Genomic DNA, 21,263 nt, shown 5'->3' with positions numbered 1-21,263 from the left:
CAGGGGTTGAAATGGAATAAAAATGAATTGATAAAACAGTCCTAGAAAAAAATTCTGCCACTGAAACTTTATGATATTCTAAAAAGATTGGATAGCAAAGATTTCTCGTTTTATCTCCTTTCTATGAAACGGGATAAAGCCATAAGAATTTATAAGCACTAGAAAGTTTGACTTTAGAACGATTTAGAATAGCACGCTTAGTTTCTTTTTCAAAAAGAATTTGAAGGGTCTTTTTTGTTTCGTAGTAGTAGAATTGCTAGAAAATAAAGGATTTCGTTGTAGAATCCTAAAATAAAGATAAAGTACTTTATTTTTTAAGTACTTGCCAATCTAGTTATCCACCTATCTACATATCCTTTCTTTTATCGTAATTGCACTTAGGTGGGCCAAGAAGGCCTGGCTATAATCTATATCAGAGCAAATTCCCTCTTTTTTTTTTTATTCAAGATATTTAATACAATGAAAAATTAAAGCACGATTCCCCATAGGAATATGTACATAAGGGGGATCTGTAGATAATAATGCTGTTCGGACCTGGAGTTTCCCTATATACAGATTAGGGAAACATTTATTCTTATTCTATTTTATTATGCCATTCAAAATAATGGGGGGGAATACCGATTTAAGAGTCGTTCACTACTGCAATTCAAAAAATAATAATAATAATATTATATTTATTATATTATTATATTATAGTTTTATTTTATTATATTATAGTTAATTATATTATTATATTCTAATTTTATTATATTATAGTTAATGGTTCTAATTTGTTCTGAATTTTGCAGCCTGCGACTGGAAATCCACTTTTTCTTCTTTTCTTCTTTGTCATCTCAATAGAATAGAAAGAAGCGGGAAGTTTTCTAGTGTTAGCAATGTGTGTTTTAAGATAGAATCCATCGAGGAGAATAAGCGAAACTGGATCCAAAAAAGCAGAAACTATTTTGAAAAAGATTCTAAAAAACTAACTAGAATTAGATTCAAGATAAAAGAAAAAAAGGTTTTAGTAATTAGTAAAAAAATGTGAATGAATACTTGCTCTTTTCTCGATTTTAGATCGGATTTTTTGGCGGCATGGCCAAGTGGTAAGGCAGGGGACTGCAAATCCTTTACCCCCAGTTCAAATCTGGGTGCCGCCTGATCAATAAAATACTTAGGATTATAGTACTGATCAAACTCGACAAATTCGTACCCCCCTAAGTTGGGGCACGAGAGTAACTAGGTTTGGCGATACTGGATTTTGAGAATCCATACCATAGTTCTACCCTCAAACTAGGGTTTGTTTTGTGGGCAGTGGCCCAAACGGCTACCAATAGGGATGAGGTAGCGTTTCCTTATTCTTTTATTAATTTAAATCGATTCGATTCGGGAATTTAAAACTACGAGACTAAGATGTCAGAAATCTTCGTAGCCAAAGGTCCCTAAGGGGCATTCTTTTTTCAATCTAAGATTGAAGAAGGGACTTTGCGAAGAAATAGAAAGACTTCCTAATTATCATACATTTTATTTATCGTACATCTTACTACATACACTTTATCGTACATCTTACTACATACACTTCGTACATCTTATGCTACCTACATACACTAAAGTAAAGGCTACTGATTCTGTCGAGAATTAGATTGAATAGGCTGATCAAAAATCAATTTTTGGATTGTGGATAAGACCTCCTTACTCTTTCATAGAAAGATAGAAAGCGGGGCAGCAGTAGGGTTTAGGTCAAAAATAAAAATAAACATGGGTAAGTTAGGTATCCAATAAATATTTATCTATCCTAATTTTATGGTGTATTCTTACGTCCTTTGCTTATAAAAAAGGTAACAAACGAAAAGAAAAAATCTCTCTATTCCCGCGTCTTCTATTCAGAGCATCCCCTACTCTTTTTTAGGGAAAGAGCGATGTATCATATTTCTACTTAATGCTCTCCAATTCTACCAGAAATCATATAAGAATTTGTTAGGAGTAAATTCCTTTAACGGATTCATCCATAGTCTTAGGGCAGAATGGCCTTTTGACTCTGTACCCTTGATTCCACTATGATTATTGATCAATAGTAGAAGAATTCTTTCATAGAAATAGGAGACATAATTTACATGGATATAGTAAGTCTCACTTGGGCTGCTTTAATGGTAGTCTTTACATTTTCTCTTTCGCTAGTAGTATGGGGGAGGAGTGGACTCTAGGGATACTACCAATTGATTGAGTAGTCGAATTGTAGTATCAACTCTTTTCTTTAATTGATCGTTTTGCATTAATAATTTTGCCAAACTTTATTTTTTCTCTCTTTCTTTAGTTTTGTTTCACTCTTGTAAGAAACTCTTTTAAGAAAGTAAGAAAGAGTCGTTCTATTCCAGTATAATAGAATAGAAAGGGCGATTATAGTAATTCATAACTTCAACTTCTACTAGAAATTGAGTAAAAAGAAGTTCTATACATAAGAAAATTAGACATAAGAAAATTAGACTTTCTTACACGAAGCTATTCACAATATATCGCACATTTTCCATTTATACTATTTTCTTATTCTTAGAAAATTTTGATGTTCTTTTTTTTTTTTTTTGAAGGATCTCGATTGAAGCATCTCGCACCTTTTTTAAGCATGAAAGATTCGTAGGTTTTTTCCTTTTACTTTTTTTCTTTTACTATAATCTATTCTAGTCTATTCTCGTATTATTTTTCTCCCCCTCCTTGGATTCTTTCAATGAAGAATTATCTTCGATTTTTTTGATTTTGACTTGATTGAAATTAAGTGGATGCAGTGAAAAAAGAAGTTGAATTAGACTACTATTTCAATCTACTAATCGATTCTATGTAGATTCAAGATAATATAATAGAAAGAATCTAAAGTGTGGTAGAAAAAACTATATGTAGTTCTTTCTACCAAACTTTATGATTCCAACCAGACCCTTTCATTTAAGACTTGGATTTTTTATTTTCTTTAATCCCTTTTTCATTTCTTCAATGATTAATTGGAATTCCAATTAATCATTTTGACTGGCTGTTTTTACATAAATAATAAGTAAAAAGGCAGTAGGAACTAGAATGAACAATGCTGTAGCAATAAATGCGAGAATATTTACTTCCATAACCTCTTTATTTATTTATTTTTTTCACAATAACTCGGGATGTAATCCCATGGAGAGGAAAAAGGGGTATCCTGTAAATTCAAGGGGAGGACTTGCATTCTGATAATACTGAATCAATTCAATATTATGAATATTGCATCTATCAAATCAATTCATGGTGGATAGTGGAATAATATAACATAGGAAGATCTCTTATCCATACTAAGACCAAAATAGGTTTTTTGATTGGATTCGAAACCCCCTCTATTCTTTTTTCATTCTTTTCTACTTTTGCTTTTCTATATGTATAACCCAAAATCTTTCTTATCTTATCCAATTTCACTTCCTTTTTCTTATAGTTATACATACAATTATGTATGTATTATATGACCAACTTTCTATGGGTCACATAGACATCCCAATAAGCAGTAGAAGTAGAAATGAGATGGAGAAAAGAGGATCTTAAATAAAAAGGATCCCATATTTAAATTTAGGAAAAAGAGCGTTTGCTTGGTTTTTATTTTATTAGGTTACTATCCATATACGCTTTTTGGGGTCTAAAGATGAGAGCAAATCCATAAAAAAAGGAGTCGGCAAATGGAGTGAGAATGAGGTGGATTCTTTCCAATTATATACACAAACAAAGTTGGAACTAGAAAATGGAAGGGGTGCGGTTTAACCCCCAAAAAGTAACTAATTAGATGAAATTCATTCTCTAACAATAAACGAATACGGTTTATGTATGGATTCCGGTAAAATACCGGTACTCGATTTCATAAGAGTCGAATAGGAAGTTAAGATGAGGGTGGTATCATCATAAAAATGGAGTAGTATCCTAAATTATACTAATCCACGTATGATATGTATGCCTTTCCTTATCAACCGGAAGTAGTGCAAAAAAAATTCTATACTGCACTGCTCTCTTTTTACTGAGAAATGCAAAAAAATAAAAGTGAAGTAAGGGTGCCCCATAGATATTTGATCTTGCCTCCTGTCCCCCCCCCCCCTTTTTTCATCAAAAATTTCCATGAAAAAAGAAAAGATGAATTTGTCCATTCATTGAACCCTAGTTCGGGACTGACGGGGCTCGAACCCGCAGCTTCCGCCTTGACAGGGCGGTGCTCTGACCAATTGAACTACAATCCCTGCGGGGTGTATGGCATGCCTATTCTTAAATAGAAGATTCGATCCGTCTGTCGTGCTCTAAGAAATAGACGAATCATATACTACATACCCGCATATCCTATGCGGGTATAGTGAGAGTGGCATAACTAGTATGTTGCGATTTTTTATCCCTAAAAATAAACGATAATCCGCTTTTCCATAAGAAAAGCTCTTTTCTTTGTCTTTTCTTTGTAAGACAAAGAATCAGAGAGATACGGATTAGAAATCAATTTCCCCGTTTCTCTTTATCCTTTATTTCTATAGATAATACATCTTTTTTCTTCCATAAAAAAAATAGATTTAGTTCATATTCACGAAGCCCTAAATTTTTGGGCCGAGCTGGATTTGAACCAGCGTAGACATATCGTCAACGAATTTACAGTCCGTCCCCATTAACCGCTCGGGCATCGACCCAGGAAGAATTTTTTCTAGGCTTTTTGATAATCTATGATTAACCTCTTTTTATAATACTCCCTACCCCCAGGGGAAGTCGAATACCCGCTGCCTCCTTGAAAGAGAGATGTCCTGAACCACTAGACGATGGGGGCATCACTAGACGATAGCACCATATACAACCACTCGGTCTTTATACTATAATGATAGTATGAGCAGTTTTTTGGAATTGTCATATACTCTTCGAACTAGATCAAGAAAAGAGTCTTTACTACTTTTCTGTTATGCTTTCATAGGATTTTTTTTAGTTGATGGTTAGGTTAATTCACGGATCATCCCCTACTTTTTAAGCTTTTTAAGGTTAAGGAAATTCGTTTAAAGGGTATAGAATACGAATAGACTAATAAAAAGGAATCTAAATTAGTTCAGTACAGGTATTGATTGCTATAACAGGAAAAAGAGTCCAATTTCATTTTTTTTTGTAATTTTAAGTCTGTGCTCGTTTAGTGTTCAGACCAAAAATGTGGGCATCTCGCACTAAACTAAGTCATAAAATTGCAAAAAAAAAAAAAAATGGGGACATTTTCAAAAAAGAAATGAATGAATTTAGTAGAAAAGTACTTTATCGGATTCGAACCGATGACTTCTGTCTTACCAAGGCATTATTCTACCACTAAGCGAAAAGCCCTTTATCGGATTTGAACCGATGACTTATGCCTTACCATGGCATTACTCTACCACTGAGTTAAAAGGGCTTTTTATTCAATAATTAGCCACTTTCATTTACCATTATGGGTCTACTGCATAATGTACATATTACATGTATATATTAATGTACATAATATATGTATATATAGAGATATGTAGAGATTTTCTTTTCTATATATCGAGATCGAGATATCGAAGTTTATTTATGGCGAGGTTTAAAATCTTGAGAAAATTAAGAAAAATAAGAAAATCTTTCATATTATCTCTTATCACTTGCACAAAGTATAGGTATTTATTATTATATAAATAAATACATATACATATCATGTATAATAAAATACATGAACAGAGAATTGACACACCCAAAAATTATTATATATATCGGATACACTTGAAGAGGCTAAGTTCATAGGTATGTAAACACGATCTCGTACGACTCACCAAACCAAAGTCCGGAAGTTCCATTTTTTTTGTTAAGAAGAGAACAAATATGGTATCAATTGTTGAATCGGAATACCAACAATGGGCCAAAAAGGCCAAAGGGGCAATAAGAACTGCTGTTAAAAAAATGATAAACTTTTTTTTTATCTTTAGGCTATTCACTTTTCACGTGCTCAGAATGTTCTGCAGAATTAGGGACTTTTTTCTTCTATTGGCTGATCTTATGATGAGAACTTTCTCCATTTATGTTTTATTTCCCCTAATTCTAATTGGGTGGGGTATAAAGGAATTTGCGCTCTTCATATACCCCTATGGCTGGATAGTAATTTTCAGTGATATACTTCTTATCTGTTTTGGTGAGAGATTGAAACAATTTTTAGCAGGCATCTTTTGGAAAAACTTTCGAGTTCAAAACTTTTTCATTTTTCTTAAAAAGTTTTGGACGGATTTGTTGAAACGATTTTCAACAGGTACCCCTTGGAAATGGGGTACTTGACTATTCTACAAGGATTATAGTGGATTTGGAACAAACTATGTTGGAGTTTTATCAACAATTTTATTCTAAAAAAAAGGGTTGGGAGTCGAATTTATACTGCAGAGTATCAAAATTATACTACTGCCTGTCCAACAAAAAATAAAAAGCATATCCTACATACCTAACTCCTCCAGGTTCAGGGTTTTCCGTTTCCGAACACTAGGAAAAGGGAGGATTCTAGATTTTCGATCCTAGGGTTAAAAGGAAGGGGATAGATACCCAATATGATTCTTAGGAGGAACGTTTGGTAATGGTTCTCTATGCTCTTTTTTATGTGTTCTTAGTTCTATTCATCTTCTTTGATTCTTTTAAACAAGAATCTAATAAACTAGAATTGAGCGGAAAAGAAGAGAGGAAATTAGGAAATGGAGAGGATCGACTAACCAGCGATTCGTATCTGCTTTTCTTTTTAAGTTATTACTCTTTGTTGCTTCTCTCAAGCGATAGACGAAGTCTATGAAAAATTTTGGAAAGTCATCTCACTCCTTCCCTATGGCTCGCACTTCATGATACGTGGAGGAAGAAAACATCTTTCGCAATTTCTTTGTTCAATTCTGAACAAAAAAGAAAAGGAAGAAAGGGATTTATGGGGACTGTACTGCCTTTATATCTCTTAGTATATATTGTAGGAATAATTAAACGATTCCTTACAACAGTCTGGCACATTTACGTCCTCACAAATAATGATCCTTGTAGTCATAACCGTAGAATAGATCCTAATCGAAATGCATACATTTGGTTCATACGCTATTGGTATGGTAAGAAGAGATGTATTTTACAGACTAGAGAGGGGCTATCTAAATCCTAAAGTAAAGGTCCGCGATTGAAGTACCAACCGCCCACCGCCATGAACTTTCTCCTTTGATTCGATAAGGTGGAATTAGCCTCCTTCTCGAATGGCTACCCTTGACAAAGGGTAGCATTGGTATCATAATCTACATGTAGCGGGTATAGTTTAGTGGTAAAAGTGTGATTCGTTCTATTAATAACTGAATTTGAAATGATATACTTAAGGCATCCTTAAGTTTTTTTATATTCATATTCCGATGAAAACTTTAGTTCTTATAAAGGATTTAATCCTTTTCCTCTCAATAGCATATTGAGGAAGAATATACATTCTCCCGATTAGTATCCAAAGACTAATTGAATTTGCATCTAAAATACAAATTCGATTATGAGTACGTAGTCGCGAACGATAATTTTGCATTGGATTAAGTATTCCGATAAGTATTCCGATTGAATAAATATGAGTAAAGGATCTATGGATGAAGATACAAAAAAGGTTATTTCCAATCGTAACTAAATCTTCTTTTGTTTTGTAGGAAATGGAAGCCCAATAGCTAAAAAACGATGGTTTTGGTTTACTAGAACCATCAGTATATTATATTGTTTCAGCTCGGTGGAAACCCAACTCTTTTCCTCAGGATCTCTTGAATGAAATTAGGGAACGAAGTAAGTAGATTAGATAGATATTTAGGAGAATTTCTATCTCCTATTCTATAGGGATCATCTAGAAAGCGGAGAGCTTTGGTTCCATTCAGACAGAAAAGCTGACATAGATGTTAAGTGGTGAGAATATCCATAAAGGAGCCGAATGAAATCAAAATTTCATGTTCGGTTTTGAATTAGAGACGTCAAAAATAATCAACCAACGTCGACTATAACCCCTAGCCTTCCAAGCTAACGATGCGGGTTCGATTCCCGCTACCCGCTCCATTCTGTATAAAAAGACTATTCCATTTGTTTGTCTAGACATGGTAGAGACTTGTATTCCACCTTTTTCTTTCGTCCACCAGTTTTCGGCCCTACAGAGCGGAGTAGAGCAGTTTGGTAGCTCACGAGGCTCATAACCTTGAGGTCACGGGTTCGATTCCCGTCTCCGCACTTAGCAGTCCGTATAAATGGACTATTCTATTTGTATATATATGATAGAGGGCTATATCCAACCCTTTTTTTTTATTTAGCAGGCAGAAAAAAAAAAAAAAAAAATGAAAGAAAAGCATAGCCTATCCCCCTTTCAAAACCGTTTGTCTCTTGTTTGTCTCGGCGAATCCCCGGTTTAGGGAACTTTCTTAGAAAGTTGGATTTGCACCCTCGAAGCACTCTTTTTTTTTGAGTCGGGTGCAAAGGAAGGATAAGATAGGAAGGGGTACAGTACTAGACTAACAACTACTTAATTTAATATTCATTTAATATTAAATAGTAATTTAATAGAAGTAGTTAAGTAGTCATTTACTATAATAATTTACTATATTAAAAATAAATATATATAATTTACTATAATATAAACTATAATATTAAATATAAACTATAATATTAAGTAGTTAAGTAGTCAACTAGACTGAATTTTTTATCATAGCACCTTACTAAATTAAGCTGGCGAGCGACGGGAATCGAACCCGTATCTTCTCCTTGGCAAGGAGATGTTTTACCACTGAACTACGCTCGCTACATTGAACTACGCTTGCTACGTCCTATATTTTATAGGGTATATCCACCTGGGTCGACCGTCTATGTCTGGGTCGACCGTCTATGTCTGGGTCGACCGTTTCATTTTCTATTAGAGTTTTCTTTTTATTAACTGTCTATCAATCAATATTCTAATGGCAATAGAATTTCATAATAATGAAAGAGAAGAGGTAATAATTCGGAACGAAAATAGCATTTTAATGTGTATAAAAATCCTAATTTTTTCGAAAAAGGGCCTTTCTTTTTATTTATTTTGTATCGGGTTACTAAATACTAAACAAATTCAAGAAATAAGAGAATTCAGAATAGCTACCAGAAAGACTAATCCAATCCATAATGATGTACCGGAAAATACAACGTTTTTATTATTTGACCAACCATCAGGAGAAGCAAATACAAGGTGTCCTCTAATTACTAAAACTGAGGAAGTCGCAATTAATGCAAAAACAGCTAATTGGAAAGCAATATTCATATTTATAATCCTCCAAACTACCTTCAAATAAAGTTGACTACATATTTCTATTTGATCCCTCACTTAATCAAAATTGTATGAAAATACAAGAAGTAGGAGGGGTTTAATCATGAATCCATTGATTCTTCTTTTTATTAAAACTTTTTCCTTACCGCTTTATACAGAGATATATTGAAAGTGGACTTGCATCTGAGATGAGTTAGTAGATCATTTCATATAGCTATGTTCTATTTGTAGGAATAAAATAGGGATTGGGCTGTGGAGAGATGGCTGAGTGGTTGATAGCTCCGGTCTTGAAAACCGGTATAGTTCTAGGAACTATCGAGGGTTCGAATCCCTCTCTCTCCTTTTGTATATTGAATACATTTGCTTCTTTCTATCTATGTTTTTCTTTGTGCAGCCCCCCTTATATCATTCTTTCATAAAAAAGCATGAATGGCTCGGCTAGATGGAATAACCGAGCCAGAACAGAAAAAAACTAGAACAGGTATAAATAAAAAATCTTAGTTAAGAGGGGTCATGTAAACAACAGGTTCCAAATCGCGATCAATTCCCTTTTCAAAGCCTGCTGCAGCAGCTCGGGCTCTTCCTGCATGCCACAAATGGCCCACAAAAAAGAAGAATCCTAGAACAAAATGGGAGGTCGCTAACCAACTTCTAGGGGAGACATAATTAACAGCATTGATCTCGGTAGCTACGCCACCCACGGAATTTAAAGAGCCTAAAGGAGCATGGGTCATATATTCTCCTGAACGTCGTTCTTGCCAAGGTTGGCCGTCTTTCTTCAACCTACTCAAGTCCAAACCGTTGGGGCCCCTTAGAGGTTCTAACCACGGAGCACGAAGGTCCCAAAAACGCATAGTTTCCCCTCCAAAAATAACCTCTCCCGTTGGGGAACGCATTAGATATTTACCTAAACCCGTCGGTCCTTGGGCAGACCCTACATTAGCTCCAAGACGCTGGTCTCTAACTAGAAAAGTAAATGCTTGAGCTTGAGAAGCTTCTGGTCCAGTGGGCCCGTAAAACTCACTTGGATAAGCCGTATTATTGAACCAGACAAAACAACAAGCGATAAAACCAAAAACAGATAAAGCACCTAAACTATAAGACAAGTAAGCTTCGCCAGACCATACAAATGCACGGCGAGCCCATGCAAAGGGTTTGGTTAAGATATGCCAAATTCCGCCAAGTACACAAATGGAACCCAACCATACATGTCCCCCAATTATATCTTCTAAATCATCCACACTAACAATCCATCCTTCTCCCCCAAAAGGGGATTTTAGTAAATAACCAAATATAACACCGGGGCTAAGGGTCAAATTGGTAATTTTTCTTACATCCCCCCCCCCCGGGGCCCAGGTATCATATACGCCGCCAAAATAAAGAGCCTTGAGTACTAGAAGAAAAGCACCTAGACCTAACAAAATTAAGTGAATACCCAAAAGTGTAGTCATTTTATTTCTATCTTGCCATACATAACCAAAGAATGGAAAAGATTCTTCAAGAGTCTCGGGTCCCAGAAGCGCGTGATAAATGCCACCGAAGCCTAAGACTGCGGAGGAAATTAAGTGAAGTACTCCGGATACAAAGTAAGGAAAAGTATCTAGAACTTCTCCCCCCGACCCTACTCCCCAACCTAGAGTAGCTAAGTGCGGAAGTAAAATCAACCCTTGTTCATACATGGGCTTTTCTGGTACGAAATGGGCCACTTCAAATAGGTTCATTGCTCCGGCCCAGAATACGATTAATCCGGCATGGGCTACATGAGCTCCAAGTAGTTTACCGGACAAATTGATAAGTCTGGCATTCCCAGCCCACCAAGGAAAGCCGGTGGTTTCTTGGTCACGACCAGCTAAAACGAAAGTTCCATTAAAGAGCGTTTCCACGTGGTAGAACCTCCTCAGGGAATATAAGATTTTCATGAGGCTGATCCTGAGCTGCCATCCACGCACGAATACCCTCGTTTAAAAGAATATTTTTGGTGTAGAAAGTCTCAAATTCAGGATCTTCCGCTGCACGGATTTCCTGGGAAACGAAGTCATAGGCACGTAGGTTCAGAGCCAGACCAACTACGCCAATAGCACTCATCCATAAACCGGTGACGGGTACAAATAGCATAAAGAAATGTAACCAACGTTTATTGGAAAAAGCAACACCAAAGATTTGGGACCAAAAGCGGTTAGCAGTGACCATTGAATAAGTTTCTTCAGCTTGAGTTGGGTTAAAAGCACGGAAGGTATTTGCACCATCGCCATCTTCGAATAGAGTGTTTTCTACGGTAGCCCCGTGGATAGCGCATAGCAGAACTGCGCCTAATACTCCGGCAACTCCCATCATATGAAATGGTTTCAACGTCCAATTATGAAATCCTTGGAAGAAAAGGATGAAGCGAAATATAGCTGCTACGCCAAAACTCGGCGAGAAGAACCAACCAGATTGTCCCAGTGGATAAATAAGGAATACGGAAAGAAAAACAGCGATTGGACCAGAGAATGAAATTGCATTATAAGGCCGCAATTGAACAGGCCGAGCAAGTTCAAATTGACGTAGCATGAAACCTATTAGTGCAAAAGCTCCATGGAGAGCGAGAAAAGTCCAAAGACCACCTAATTGAGACCAACGAGTAAAATCTCCCTGTGCTTCCGGTCCCCATAGTAGCAACAAAGAGTGTGCTAAACTATTGGCAGGTGTGGAAACCGCCGCGGTTAAGAAATTGCAACCTTCCAAATAGGAACTAGCCAATCCATGGGTATACCAAGAAGTTACAAAAGTAGTCCCTGTAAACCAACCCCCTAAAGCGAAATAAGCACAAGGAAAGAGCAATAAGCCGGACCATCCTACAAAAACGAAGCGGTCCCTTCGTAACCAGTCGTCGATAAGGGGGAATAGATCGTTTTCTTCTTTAGTAACTCTACCAACGGCTATAGTCATAGTGATCCTCCTATTCAATTACTTCAACCATTTTCGAGCACCTCATATTACTTCCAGGGCATACGATAGTTTGATTATCTGTGGACGATTTCTTTCTCGTTCAATGCCCTTTTTCAGTCGTCTCGAAGATAGAAATTTTGCATTTTTATCTATGGGGTCACAACCCAGGTCGTGCTAAATCCACAAATTTCATTTAATTCATTTTTCTTATACTATAGAAAAGAAATAAAGAAATAAACATTTGAATTCAGCATTATTCCATGATTTCTATTTCAAAGCCCATTTTTTAAGGGAAAACCCCTCTTTTCTCATTCGCTCTCTATTGCATGGGTGGAAGAACAAAAATGGAATTCTGAAAAAAAAAAGAAAGATATTGAAAAGAAAAATTGACTTTTGAAACCCTTTATTTATTATGTGTAACGGAAAAGAGTTGCGATTTCTTCTTATTCCTATAGAACGTCTAGTAACAAGAATATGAAATCGTAAATAGCGAAAAATTCTTGCCTTGCGCGATCTAAGTCTAAGGAAATACAAAAATGCGCTTATACACCAATTTCATCCACATCGAATTTATATATCAGAATAGCAGATAGAGGCATTATTCAAGGGGTCAGGTCTACTTACTTTATCTTTCTTTCCCATTTTATTGTGGGTTTGATAAGAACCTTTTTTGCTTTGTGGATAAATAAAAAAAAAAGAGTTTTTTTTTTTAACCCGCTTGTTTTATTCTAACAAATTCTATATGGAACTGCCCGCTGAAGAGAAAAAAGATCTGATTGTCTTTCAGCCTATATCGAATTTTGGAAAGAAAAAACCAGAATTTTCTTCTTTTTTTTATTAACATTAAGAAAAAAGAATATAATTAAAATGGAATTGGCAATATAATTTTTATGCACTTTTGAAATGAAAGAAAAAGGAAGGATTTTTGACAATCGTTATTTCTTGCCTCTGCCATATCATGAAAACCTTTCGATTTGGAACGGGGAGAGATGGCTGAGTGGACTAAAGCGGCGGATTGCTAATCCGTTGTACAATTTTTTTGTACCGAGGGTTCGAATCCCTCTCTTTCCGCCCCCTCGGATCATTTGGGACTTTCGAATTGTAAGGAATTCTGACCCCCGGATTTTCACATAAATAAATGTACGAAATAAATCCAATTTAAATTTATAAGAAAAAATTCCAAAAAATTTTTGATTTTTACTCCTCACGCCCAGGATTACGTCCTGGGTCATTAGATAAGAATCCAAAGATAAAGAGGGAAACAAAGAATATCACTACTGTATAAACAAAAAGTTTGAGAGTAAGCATTACATAATCTCCAAAATTTTTTTTGTTAAGGAATAGATTACCCATTTTTCCTTACCACACGGATCCACTAGGATGGGTTTTCTTTATTTTGACACCTAAAAATGCAAAAATCAATTCTTAAAAAAATTGCAAGAATTGCTTTATAATAAGCACTCTTATCAATATCAAAAATTAGTTTAGGTATTGTGTGGGTACCTAAAGGTACCTGTTCAACGTAGGCGCAGGGGGTAGAAAGGCTGATCAAAATTTATTGCTGCAGCTATACATTCAATGTAGAAGAATTTTCATTTTAGAATCGAAGGTTCATAATATAAGACTTCTCGGCTCTTATCCATTTTTTTTTTTGGAATGAATACATCATTCAATTTGGCAGGCAGAATAGTAAAGATTTCATCGAAAACTTACAGCAGCTTGCCAAACAAACGCTAATAGAAAAAAGAGTACAGGTATGACAGGCATAACATCCACGATTGGGTTGAAAATGGCATAAGCTTCGGGTAATTTGGCGAAGAAAAAGCTAGTCGGACAAAGAACAGAATTAAAACAGATACAGGTTAAACTAAGTATATTAGGCATAACAAGCATTTCATTCTTGTAGAGTAGATAATTGGATTTTGATTGAGTTATTTTTATAAGGGAAAAAGCAAAAGAAAAGGTAGATTCCAAATCCTTTTTTCTTCGGACTTTCCCAAACACAAAATACCTCCTTGTATTCGCATTCTCAAATGAGAATGGAAGAAATTCGACTTTCATATAATATCTTAATAGAATTCCATGTAATGATCAATGCATTTTTTGGATTCTATATTATCTGCATGTCTAGAATCCTAGCAAGAAAATATCCCTCATTTTTTAGGTAATTGAAGTGGGATTGACGAATAATATATAAAAATAATAGTGTTTATTAGTGTTTCATAAAACGAAATGACATGGGGCGTGGCCAAGTGGTAAGGCAGCGGGTTTTGGTCCCGTTACTCGGAGGTTCGAATCCTTTCGTCCCAGATTTTTTCTGATGAAGCGAAAGATAGAATCGTATTGTGCCCTGCACGACACAAAAGTTTATTAAAGAGAATAATTATCTCTTATGAACTCGTAGATTAGATGCATTTCTAAGCATTTTTTTCTTTCTCAGAAAACAAAAAATAAAGTGTCAAGTCCAGTCAAATTTAATATCTTTATTTTCATGAAAAATTTTTGTCTATCAGGCACATTCAGGATATGCCCCTACTACTCATTACTCATATGTGTTTTGAATATGTGTTTTGAAATTGGAACTTTTTGGATAAACTTTATACCCCGTATCTATGAAGTGGGAATTCTTACAGGATCCATTTGACCCCCAATATGAAAGAAAAGAAGTACCCCCTATTTATTTTCCCAAAACTAAAGAACTAAAGTAAGTAAAAAAAAAAAAAATTAATGAGGTAAAACACTGTATAGAAAATGAGACCTATCCCTTTATGATAGAGATAGATTTTTGTTGTATTATTTGTTTTCTTGTATTATTAGTAAAAAAGAAGCGTCCTTCTTTTCTTTGGTTAAGCGAAAACGATCTCGATCTGTGATTCTTTAAATATCCAGAATGATCCATTTCGGTAAGGTTAAGGTAAGAACTGTTCGTTGGATAGAATGGATTCGAAAAAATCGTACTTTTCTTATTTTTTATTTTAGAGTCTTTCTTTTGTTATTCGAGTCGAAGAGTAGGAGAATTTTAGACTAGCTCAAAAAACGACCAATCTTTTCATTGGCATAGCTTATTTGTTTATATAGTTAATTGTTTTTGTTACAGAAAAATAGATTAATTCATTAAATTAATTCCACTTTTTTTGAGGTTGATAGTTTATTTGTTGGGAAAGAGTGGATCCTTCTCATTTCAGGATTAATCATCTTGAGTTCTCTGTTGAAAATGGAAATTCAATAATAATAAATAAGTCTTAAGTAAACTATTTTATTCCTCTTTTTCGAACTATGTTTCATTCATATGATAGAATATGGGTTTAAATAAATTGTATCTTTGCAGAGTGTTCCCCGATAAATACTTATTTCTTTTATCCAATTTTCTCCATAGATAGCAGGTTTGAATTAGTATACAAAAGCAATGACTATTCATGATTCCATCCATATTGGATCAATTCTCGATACCATTTTGCAATGAAATTAGAGGAATGTTATGGTAAAACTTCGTTTAAAACGATGTGGTAGAAAGCAACGTGCGACTTGAAGGACATGATCGATTGTGGATTTGCCTATCCATCATTTTCCATAGTAATGAAAATGCTCTTGGCTCGACATAGTCTGTTCTATTCGTCCCGAACCGAATTTTCGCTGGGTTGTTTGTAAGTAAAGTAAATAGTACACGATGGAGCTCGAGAGGACAGAATTTCTTTTTGATCAAGGGAAAGAATCTAGGGTTAGTGAAAACTAATAAATTAGGCCAACTTTGTCAGTCTATCCTTAATATAGAAATCAAAAGGTTAAAATAAGAAAAAGTCTAATTTTGGAAGATTGGAAAAACTTTTTTGATGAAAAGTCTATCTGAATCAATTGTTCATATTTGATTTCTATAGAAGAGTGAAATGCTTTATCGAAGGAAATAAGAAAAAAGAAAGGGTATGTTGCTACTCTTTTGAAAGAAAAAAGAATAGGAGTTCCCGAAGTAATGTCTAAACCCAAGGATTTCACAAATCAAAGATAAAGGATTCCGGAACAAGTAAACACGATTTTCAACCGCTCAACAATAGAATTAGATCTGAATAAGGAATAAAAGTCAATTTGTTCGAGATGAGATAAAGAAAAGAGTTTAGAGACGACTCAAAAAATTTCGAAGAGTTTTTCTTTTGAAGTTTGTCAGTAAAAATTAGCCAACTTGAAGTCATGAGTATAAATGAAATTTGTTTTTTCTTTTCTTTAAGGAAATTAATGCAAGTCATAATCGAATTTCTATCTATTTGCATTATAGACAGATTGCATTATAGACAGAAATTCGAATCATTTTCTCGAGCCGTATGAGGAGAAAACCTCCTATACGTTTCTAGGGGGGGGTTGTTTATCTACATCTATCCCAATAAGCTATCTATCGAATCGTTGCAATTGATGTTCGATCTCGAAGAGAAGGAAGAGATCTTCGAAAAGTAGGTTTTTATGATCCGATAAAGAATCAAACTTGTTTAAATGTTCCAGCTATTCTCTATTTCCTTGAAAAGGGTGCTCAACCTACAAGAACAGTTTATGATATTTTAAGGAAGGCAGAATTCTTTAAAGATAAAGAAAGAACTTTGAGTTAATTGAAGAACTAAATGAATAAAAAAGTAGGAGAGGGTCCTTAGTACCCCTTAATTATTTAGACACAATTTGCCTCTTTCTTAGTCCTATTTTTTTTTTGCTGCATTTATGTCGTGCCAATCCAACAAAAGTCCCTATTTTATTTCCTTTTTATATCTAATTACATTGTATTTGCATTGACAAAGGTCTATTGAACAAATAGAATTTGTAGATAGATGGGTCTCTTTATTGTCACTCCATATTAGGTATTTCTGTCTACACTTCATTCAAATGATAGGGTTGCCCCTCTTGCATGTACTCTCATACACATACAAGATTATTTTACTTCTTTAAATTGCCAAAAAAATCACAATTTTGCCATTGTGATTGGGGCTGCTTTTTTTTTTTACCCTTAGCCTTAGTGAAATTTAACCGGATCTGTTCATTTTGTATTTGAGTGTTTTTAATGGATTAGAAAATCTTTCTTTTGATGTCTTGCTAATTCAATGTGGTATAATTTCATCGATTTTTAGATTTTGATCGTATCTAAGAGATCCTATTTTATCCGGGTTGCTAACTCAATGGTAGAGTAGTCGGCTTTTAAGTAAGGCTATGATCTTTTACACATTTGGATGAAGCAACAAATTCGTCCAGACTCTTGGTAGAGTCTAGAAGACCACGACTGATCCTCAAAGGTAATGAATGGAAAAAATAGCATGTCGTAATAAAATCAATTTCTTTTTTTTTTTTGAATAAAAAAAATTCTGATTTTCTGGGTCTAGTGAATAAATGGATAGAGCCTGGCTCTAATTCTGGTAAAATAAAAAAAAAGCAACGAGCTTAACTTCTTAATTGGTTAATTGGAAGGATTCCCCGATCTAATTAGACGTTAAAAATAGATTAGTGCCTAATGTGGGGAAAGGTTAGGTTTTCCTATGAATGGACCCTTTTACTTTTTTTTTTTAGGAAATCCTAATTATTCTTGATTATGGGATTGAAAAGAGATGTTATGAATTGAATGTGTAAAAGAAACAGTATATTGATAAAGAGACTGTATTCCAAAGTCAAAAGAGCGATTGGCCTGCAAAAATAAAAGATTTGTTCTTGTTTGTTTTATAATTAGAACAAACATAAACTAATTAGATAGAAAAGGAGTGGAAAAAGTTCTATGGATTAGACTCCCTCTTCTCTCCTGGGTTTGTATTATGCAACACCTTGTTCTGACCATATTGCACTATGTATCATCATTTGATAAACCGAGAAATGGCTTTTTTTCTCTATTTCAAGTAGAAATACAAATGGAAAAATTCGAAGGGTATTCAGAAAAACAGAAATCTCGTCAACACTACTTCGTCTACCCACTTCTCTTTCAGGAATATATTTATGCATTTGCTCATGATTATGGATTAAATGGTTCCGAACCCGTGGAAATTTTTGGTTGTAATAACAAGAAATTTAGTTCACTACTTGTGAACCGTTTAATTATCCGAATGTATCAGCAGAATTTTTTAATTAATTCGGTTAATTATCCTAACCAAGATCGATTGTTGGATCACCGTAATTATTTTTATTCTGAGTTTTATTCTCAGATTCTATCTGAGGGGTTTGCGATCGTTGTAGAAATCCCACTCTCGCTAGGGCAACTATCTTGTCCGGAAGAAAAAGAAATACCAAATTTTCAAAATTTACAATCTATTCATTCAATATTTCCCTTTTTAGAAGACAAATTTTTGCATTTACATTATCTATCACATATAAAAATACCCTATCCTATCCATTTAGAAATCCTGGTTCAACTCCTTGAATACCGGAGTCAAGATGTTCCCTCTTTGCATTTATTGCGATTCTTTCTCTACTATTATTCGAATTGGAATAGTTTTATTACTTCAATGAAATCCATTTTTCTTTTGAAAAAAGAAAATAAAAGACTATTTCGATTCCTATATAACTCTTATGTATCAGAATATGAATTTTTCTTGTTGTTTCTTCATAAACAATCTTCTTGCTTACGATTAACATCTTCTGGAACCTTTCTGGAACGAATCATCTTTTCTGGGAAGATGGAACATTTTGGTGTAATGTACCCGGGGTTTTTTCGGAAAACCATATGGTTCTTTATGGATCCTCTTATGCATTATGTTCGATATCAAGGAAAGGCAATTCTTGCATCAAAAGGCACTCTTCTTTTGAAGAAGAAATGGAAATCTTACCTTGTCAATTTCTCGCAATATTTTTTCTCTTTTTGGACTCAACCACAAAGGATTCGTCTAAACCAATTAACAAACTCTTGCTTCGATTTTCTGGGGTACCTTTCAAGTGTACCAATAAATACTTTGTTAGTAAGGAATCAAATGCTGGAGAATTCTTTTCTAATAGATACTCGAATGAAAAAATTCGATACCACAGTCCTTGCAACTCCCCTTGTCGGATCCTTATCAAAAGCTCAATTTTGTACTGGATCGGGGCATCCTATTAGTAAACCCGTTTGGACTGATTTATCAGATTGGGATATTCTTGATCGTTTTGGTCGGATATGTAGAAATATTTTTCATTATCATAGTGGATCTTCGAAAAAACAGACTTTGTATCGACTAAAATATATACTTCGACTTTCATGTGCTAGAACTTTAGCTCGTAAACATAAAAGTACGGTACGAACTTTTATGCAACGATTGGGTTCGGTATTTTTAGAAGAATTTTTTACGGAAGAAGAGCAAGTTTTTTCTTTGATGTTCACCAAAACAATTCACTTTTCTTTCCATGGATCACACAGTGAGTGTATTTGGTATTTGGATATTATCCGTATCAATGACCTGGTGAATCCTCTTACTCTTAATTAATCATTAGACAAAATTAATAAACTAGAAAGATCGATATCAAGATAAAACTGCCACATTTTCCCATTCTGAAATGTTCCCATAGTAGGTGAATCCACTGTAAGCTAATTAAGAATCCTCGAAAATTAGTGGACTTCCTCTTCGGAATAGAAAATTGGCTATTTCCACATAGGGAAAGTCGTGTGCAATGAAAAATGCAAGCACGATTTGGGGAGGGGTTTTTTCTATTGTAACAAGGAAGAATTATCTACTCCATCCGACTAGTTCCGGGTTCGAGTCCCGGGCAACCCATATGGAAAATAGAAAAGAGCAATCTGAGTTTTTCATTTTTACTAACTTAATTTCCCAAATTTTTGGATTGGTAAATGAAGTTATACGAAAATCCAATCGTTGGGGCTGGCTTGGTTGACATTGGTATATAGACTATGTTATACTGTTAAATAACAAGCCTTCTATTATCTATTTTCTTTCTAGTTAATACGTGTGCTTGGGAGTCCTTGCAATTTGAATAAACCAAGATCTTACCATGACTGCAATTTTAGAGAGACGCGAAAGTACAAGCCTGTGGGGTCGCTTCTGCAACTGGATAACTAGCACCGAAAACCGTCTTTACATTGGATGGTTCGGTGTTTTGATGATCCCTACCTTATTGACCGCAACTTCCGTATTTATTATCGCCTTCATCGCTGCTCCTCCAGTAGATATTGATGGTATTCGTGAGCCTGTTTCTGGTTCTTTACTTTATGGAAACAATATTATCTCTGGTGCTATTATTCCTACTTCTGCGGCGATAGGGTTGCATTTTTACCCAATTTGGGAAGCTGCATCTGTTGATGAATGGTTATACAATGGCGGTCCTTATGAGCTAATTGTTCTACACTTCTTACTTGGTGTAGCTTGTTATATGGGTCGTGAGTGGGAACTTAGTTTCCGTCTGGGTATGCGCCCTTGGATTGCTGTTGCATATTCAGCTCCTGTTGCAGCTGCTACTGCTGTTTTCTTGATTTACCCTATTGGTCAAGGAAGTTTCTCTGATGGTATGCCTTTAGGAATATCTGGTACTTTCAACTTTATGATTGTATTCCAGGCAGAGCACAACATCCTTATGCATCCATTTCACATGTTAGGTGTAGCTGGTGTATTCGGCGGTTCCCTATTCAGTGCTATGCATGGTTCCCTTGTAACCTCTAGTTTGATCAGGGAAACCACTGAAAATGAGTCTGCTAATGAGGGTTACAAATTTGGTCAGGAAGAAGAGACTTATAATATTGTGGCTGCTCACGGTTATTTTGGTCGATTAATCTTCCAATATGCTAGTTTCAACAATTCTCGTTCTTTACACTTCTTCTTGGCTGCTTGGCCTGTAGTAGGGATCTGGTTCACTGCTTTAGGTATTAGTACTATGGCATTCAACCTAAATGGTTTCAATTTCAACCAATCTGTAGTTGATAGCCAAGGTCGCGTTATTAATACTTGGGCTGATATCATCAACCGTGCTAATCTTGGTATGGAGGTAATGCACGAACGTAATGCTCACAACTTCCCTCTAGACCTAGCTGCTCTTGAAGTTCCTTACCTTAATGGATAAGGTTTTTCTCCTAAACATATAGGAATTTTTGAAGGAAGGAAAGCCGGAAATACCCAATATCTTGTTCCAACAGGATATTGGGTATTTC

At 35.0% G+C, this 21,263-nt stretch overlaps 11 protein-coding genes, 12 non-coding genes and 1 pseudogene, besides 3 other annotated features; 12 read left to right on the top strand and 12 right to left on the bottom strand. All coding sequences in view use genetic code 11, as the record gives it.

Annotated features, from left to right (window-relative positions):
- Window positions 1-21,263: part of a sequence feature ([JLA]; junction IRA-LSC (circular molecule)) that runs on past the window's edge.
- On the top strand, window positions 1,069-1,139 carry trnC. Its single transcript has one exon. It is a non-coding gene; the product is annotated as a tRNA-Cys (tRNA).
- petN (cytochrome b6/f complex subunit VIII) lies at window positions 2,094-2,183 on the top strand. Its single transcript has one exon. The coding sequence runs from the start codon at window positions 2,094-2,096 to the stop codon at window positions 2,181-2,183; it is 90 nt and encodes a 29-aa protein (NP_043014.1).
- Window positions 2,982-3,086, bottom strand: psbM (photosystem II protein M). The gene has a single exon. It carries the CDS (start codon window positions 3,084-3,086, stop codon window positions 2,982-2,984), a length of 105 nt encoding a protein of 34 aa, NP_043013.1.
- Window positions 4,138-4,211, bottom strand: trnD. Its single transcript has one exon. It is a non-coding gene; the product is annotated as a tRNA-Asp (tRNA).
- On the bottom strand, window positions 4,560-4,643 carry trnY. The gene has a single exon. It is a non-coding gene; the product is annotated as a tRNA-Tyr (tRNA).
- trnE lies at window positions 4,705-4,777 on the bottom strand. The gene has a single exon. It is a non-coding gene; the product is annotated as a tRNA-Glu (tRNA).
- trnT (tRNA-Thr) lies at window positions 5,239-5,310 on the bottom strand (annotated as a pseudogene).
- trnT lies at window positions 5,306-5,377 on the bottom strand. Its single transcript has one exon. It is a non-coding gene; the product is annotated as a tRNA-Thr (tRNA).
- Window positions 6,557-6,766, top strand: ZemaCp010 (hypothetical protein). The gene has a single exon. The coding sequence runs from the start codon at window positions 6,557-6,559 to the stop codon at window positions 6,764-6,766; it is 210 nt and encodes a 69-aa protein (NP_043012.1).
- On the top strand, window positions 7,251-8,019 carry trnG. One transcript has 2 exons: window positions 7,251-7,273; window positions 7,972-8,019. It is a non-coding gene; the product is annotated as a tRNA-Gly (tRNA).
- Window positions 8,118-8,191, top strand: trnfM. The gene has a single exon. It is a non-coding gene; the product is annotated as a tRNA-Met (tRNA).
- Window position 8,266, bottom strand: a sequence difference (conflict).
- Window position 8,278, bottom strand: a sequence difference (conflict).
- Window positions 8,685-8,755, bottom strand: trnG. Its single transcript has one exon. It is a non-coding gene; the product is annotated as a tRNA-Gly (tRNA).
- psbZ (photosystem II protein Z) lies at window positions 9,059-9,247 on the bottom strand. The gene has a single exon. The coding sequence runs from the start codon at window positions 9,245-9,247 to the stop codon at window positions 9,059-9,061; it is 189 nt and encodes a 62-aa protein (NP_043011.1).
- Window positions 9,508-9,595, top strand: trnS. The gene has a single exon. It is a non-coding gene; the product is annotated as a tRNA-Ser (tRNA).
- psbC (photosystem II 44 kDa protein) lies at window positions 9,751-11,172 on the bottom strand. The gene has a single exon. It carries the CDS (start codon window positions 11,170-11,172, stop codon window positions 9,751-9,753), a length of 1,422 nt encoding a protein of 473 aa, NP_043010.1.
- psbD (photosystem II protein D2) lies at window positions 11,120-12,181 on the bottom strand. The gene has a single exon. The coding sequence runs from the start codon at window positions 12,179-12,181 to the stop codon at window positions 11,120-11,122; it is 1,062 nt and encodes a 353-aa protein (NP_043009.1).
- On the top strand, window positions 13,165-13,252 carry trnS. The gene has a single exon. It is a non-coding gene; the product is annotated as a tRNA-Ser (tRNA).
- On the bottom strand, window positions 13,379-13,489 carry psbI (photosystem II protein I). The gene has a single exon. The coding sequence runs from the start codon at window positions 13,487-13,489 to the stop codon at window positions 13,379-13,381; it is 111 nt and encodes a 36-aa protein (NP_043008.1).
- psbK (photosystem II protein K) lies at window positions 13,880-14,065 on the bottom strand. Its single transcript has one exon. The coding sequence runs from the start codon at window positions 14,063-14,065 to the stop codon at window positions 13,880-13,882; it is 186 nt and encodes a 61-aa protein (NP_043007.1).
- Window positions 14,420-14,491, top strand: trnQ. Its single transcript has one exon. It is a non-coding gene; the product is annotated as a tRNA-Gln (tRNA).
- On the top strand, window positions 15,660-16,773 carry rps16 (ribosomal protein S16). One transcript has 2 exons: window positions 15,660-15,699; window positions 16,556-16,773. The coding sequence occupies exons 1-2, from the start codon at window positions 15,660-15,662 to the stop codon at window positions 16,771-16,773; spliced, it is 258 nt and encodes an 85-aa protein (NP_043006.1).
- trnK lies at window positions 17,318-19,878 on the top strand. One transcript has 2 exons: window positions 17,318-17,354; window positions 19,844-19,878. It is a non-coding gene; the product is annotated as a tRNA-Lys (tRNA).
- matK (maturase K) lies at window positions 18,049-19,590 on the top strand. Its single transcript has one exon. The coding sequence runs from the start codon at window positions 18,049-18,051 to the stop codon at window positions 19,588-19,590; it is 1,542 nt and encodes a 513-aa protein (NP_043005.2).
- Window positions 20,114-21,175, top strand: psbA (photosystem II protein D1). The gene has a single exon. The coding sequence runs from the start codon at window positions 20,114-20,116 to the stop codon at window positions 21,173-21,175; it is 1,062 nt and encodes a 353-aa protein (NP_043004.1).

This window comes from Zea mays, chloroplast (genome assembly GCF_902167145.1).
Source record: "Zea mays chloroplast, complete genome".
Lineage (NCBI taxonomy): Eukaryota > Viridiplantae > Streptophyta > Magnoliopsida > Poales > Poaceae > Zea > Zea mays.
The sequence above is the reverse complement of the archived record's forward strand: the minus strand, read 5'-3'. Positions and strand labels throughout refer to the sequence as shown.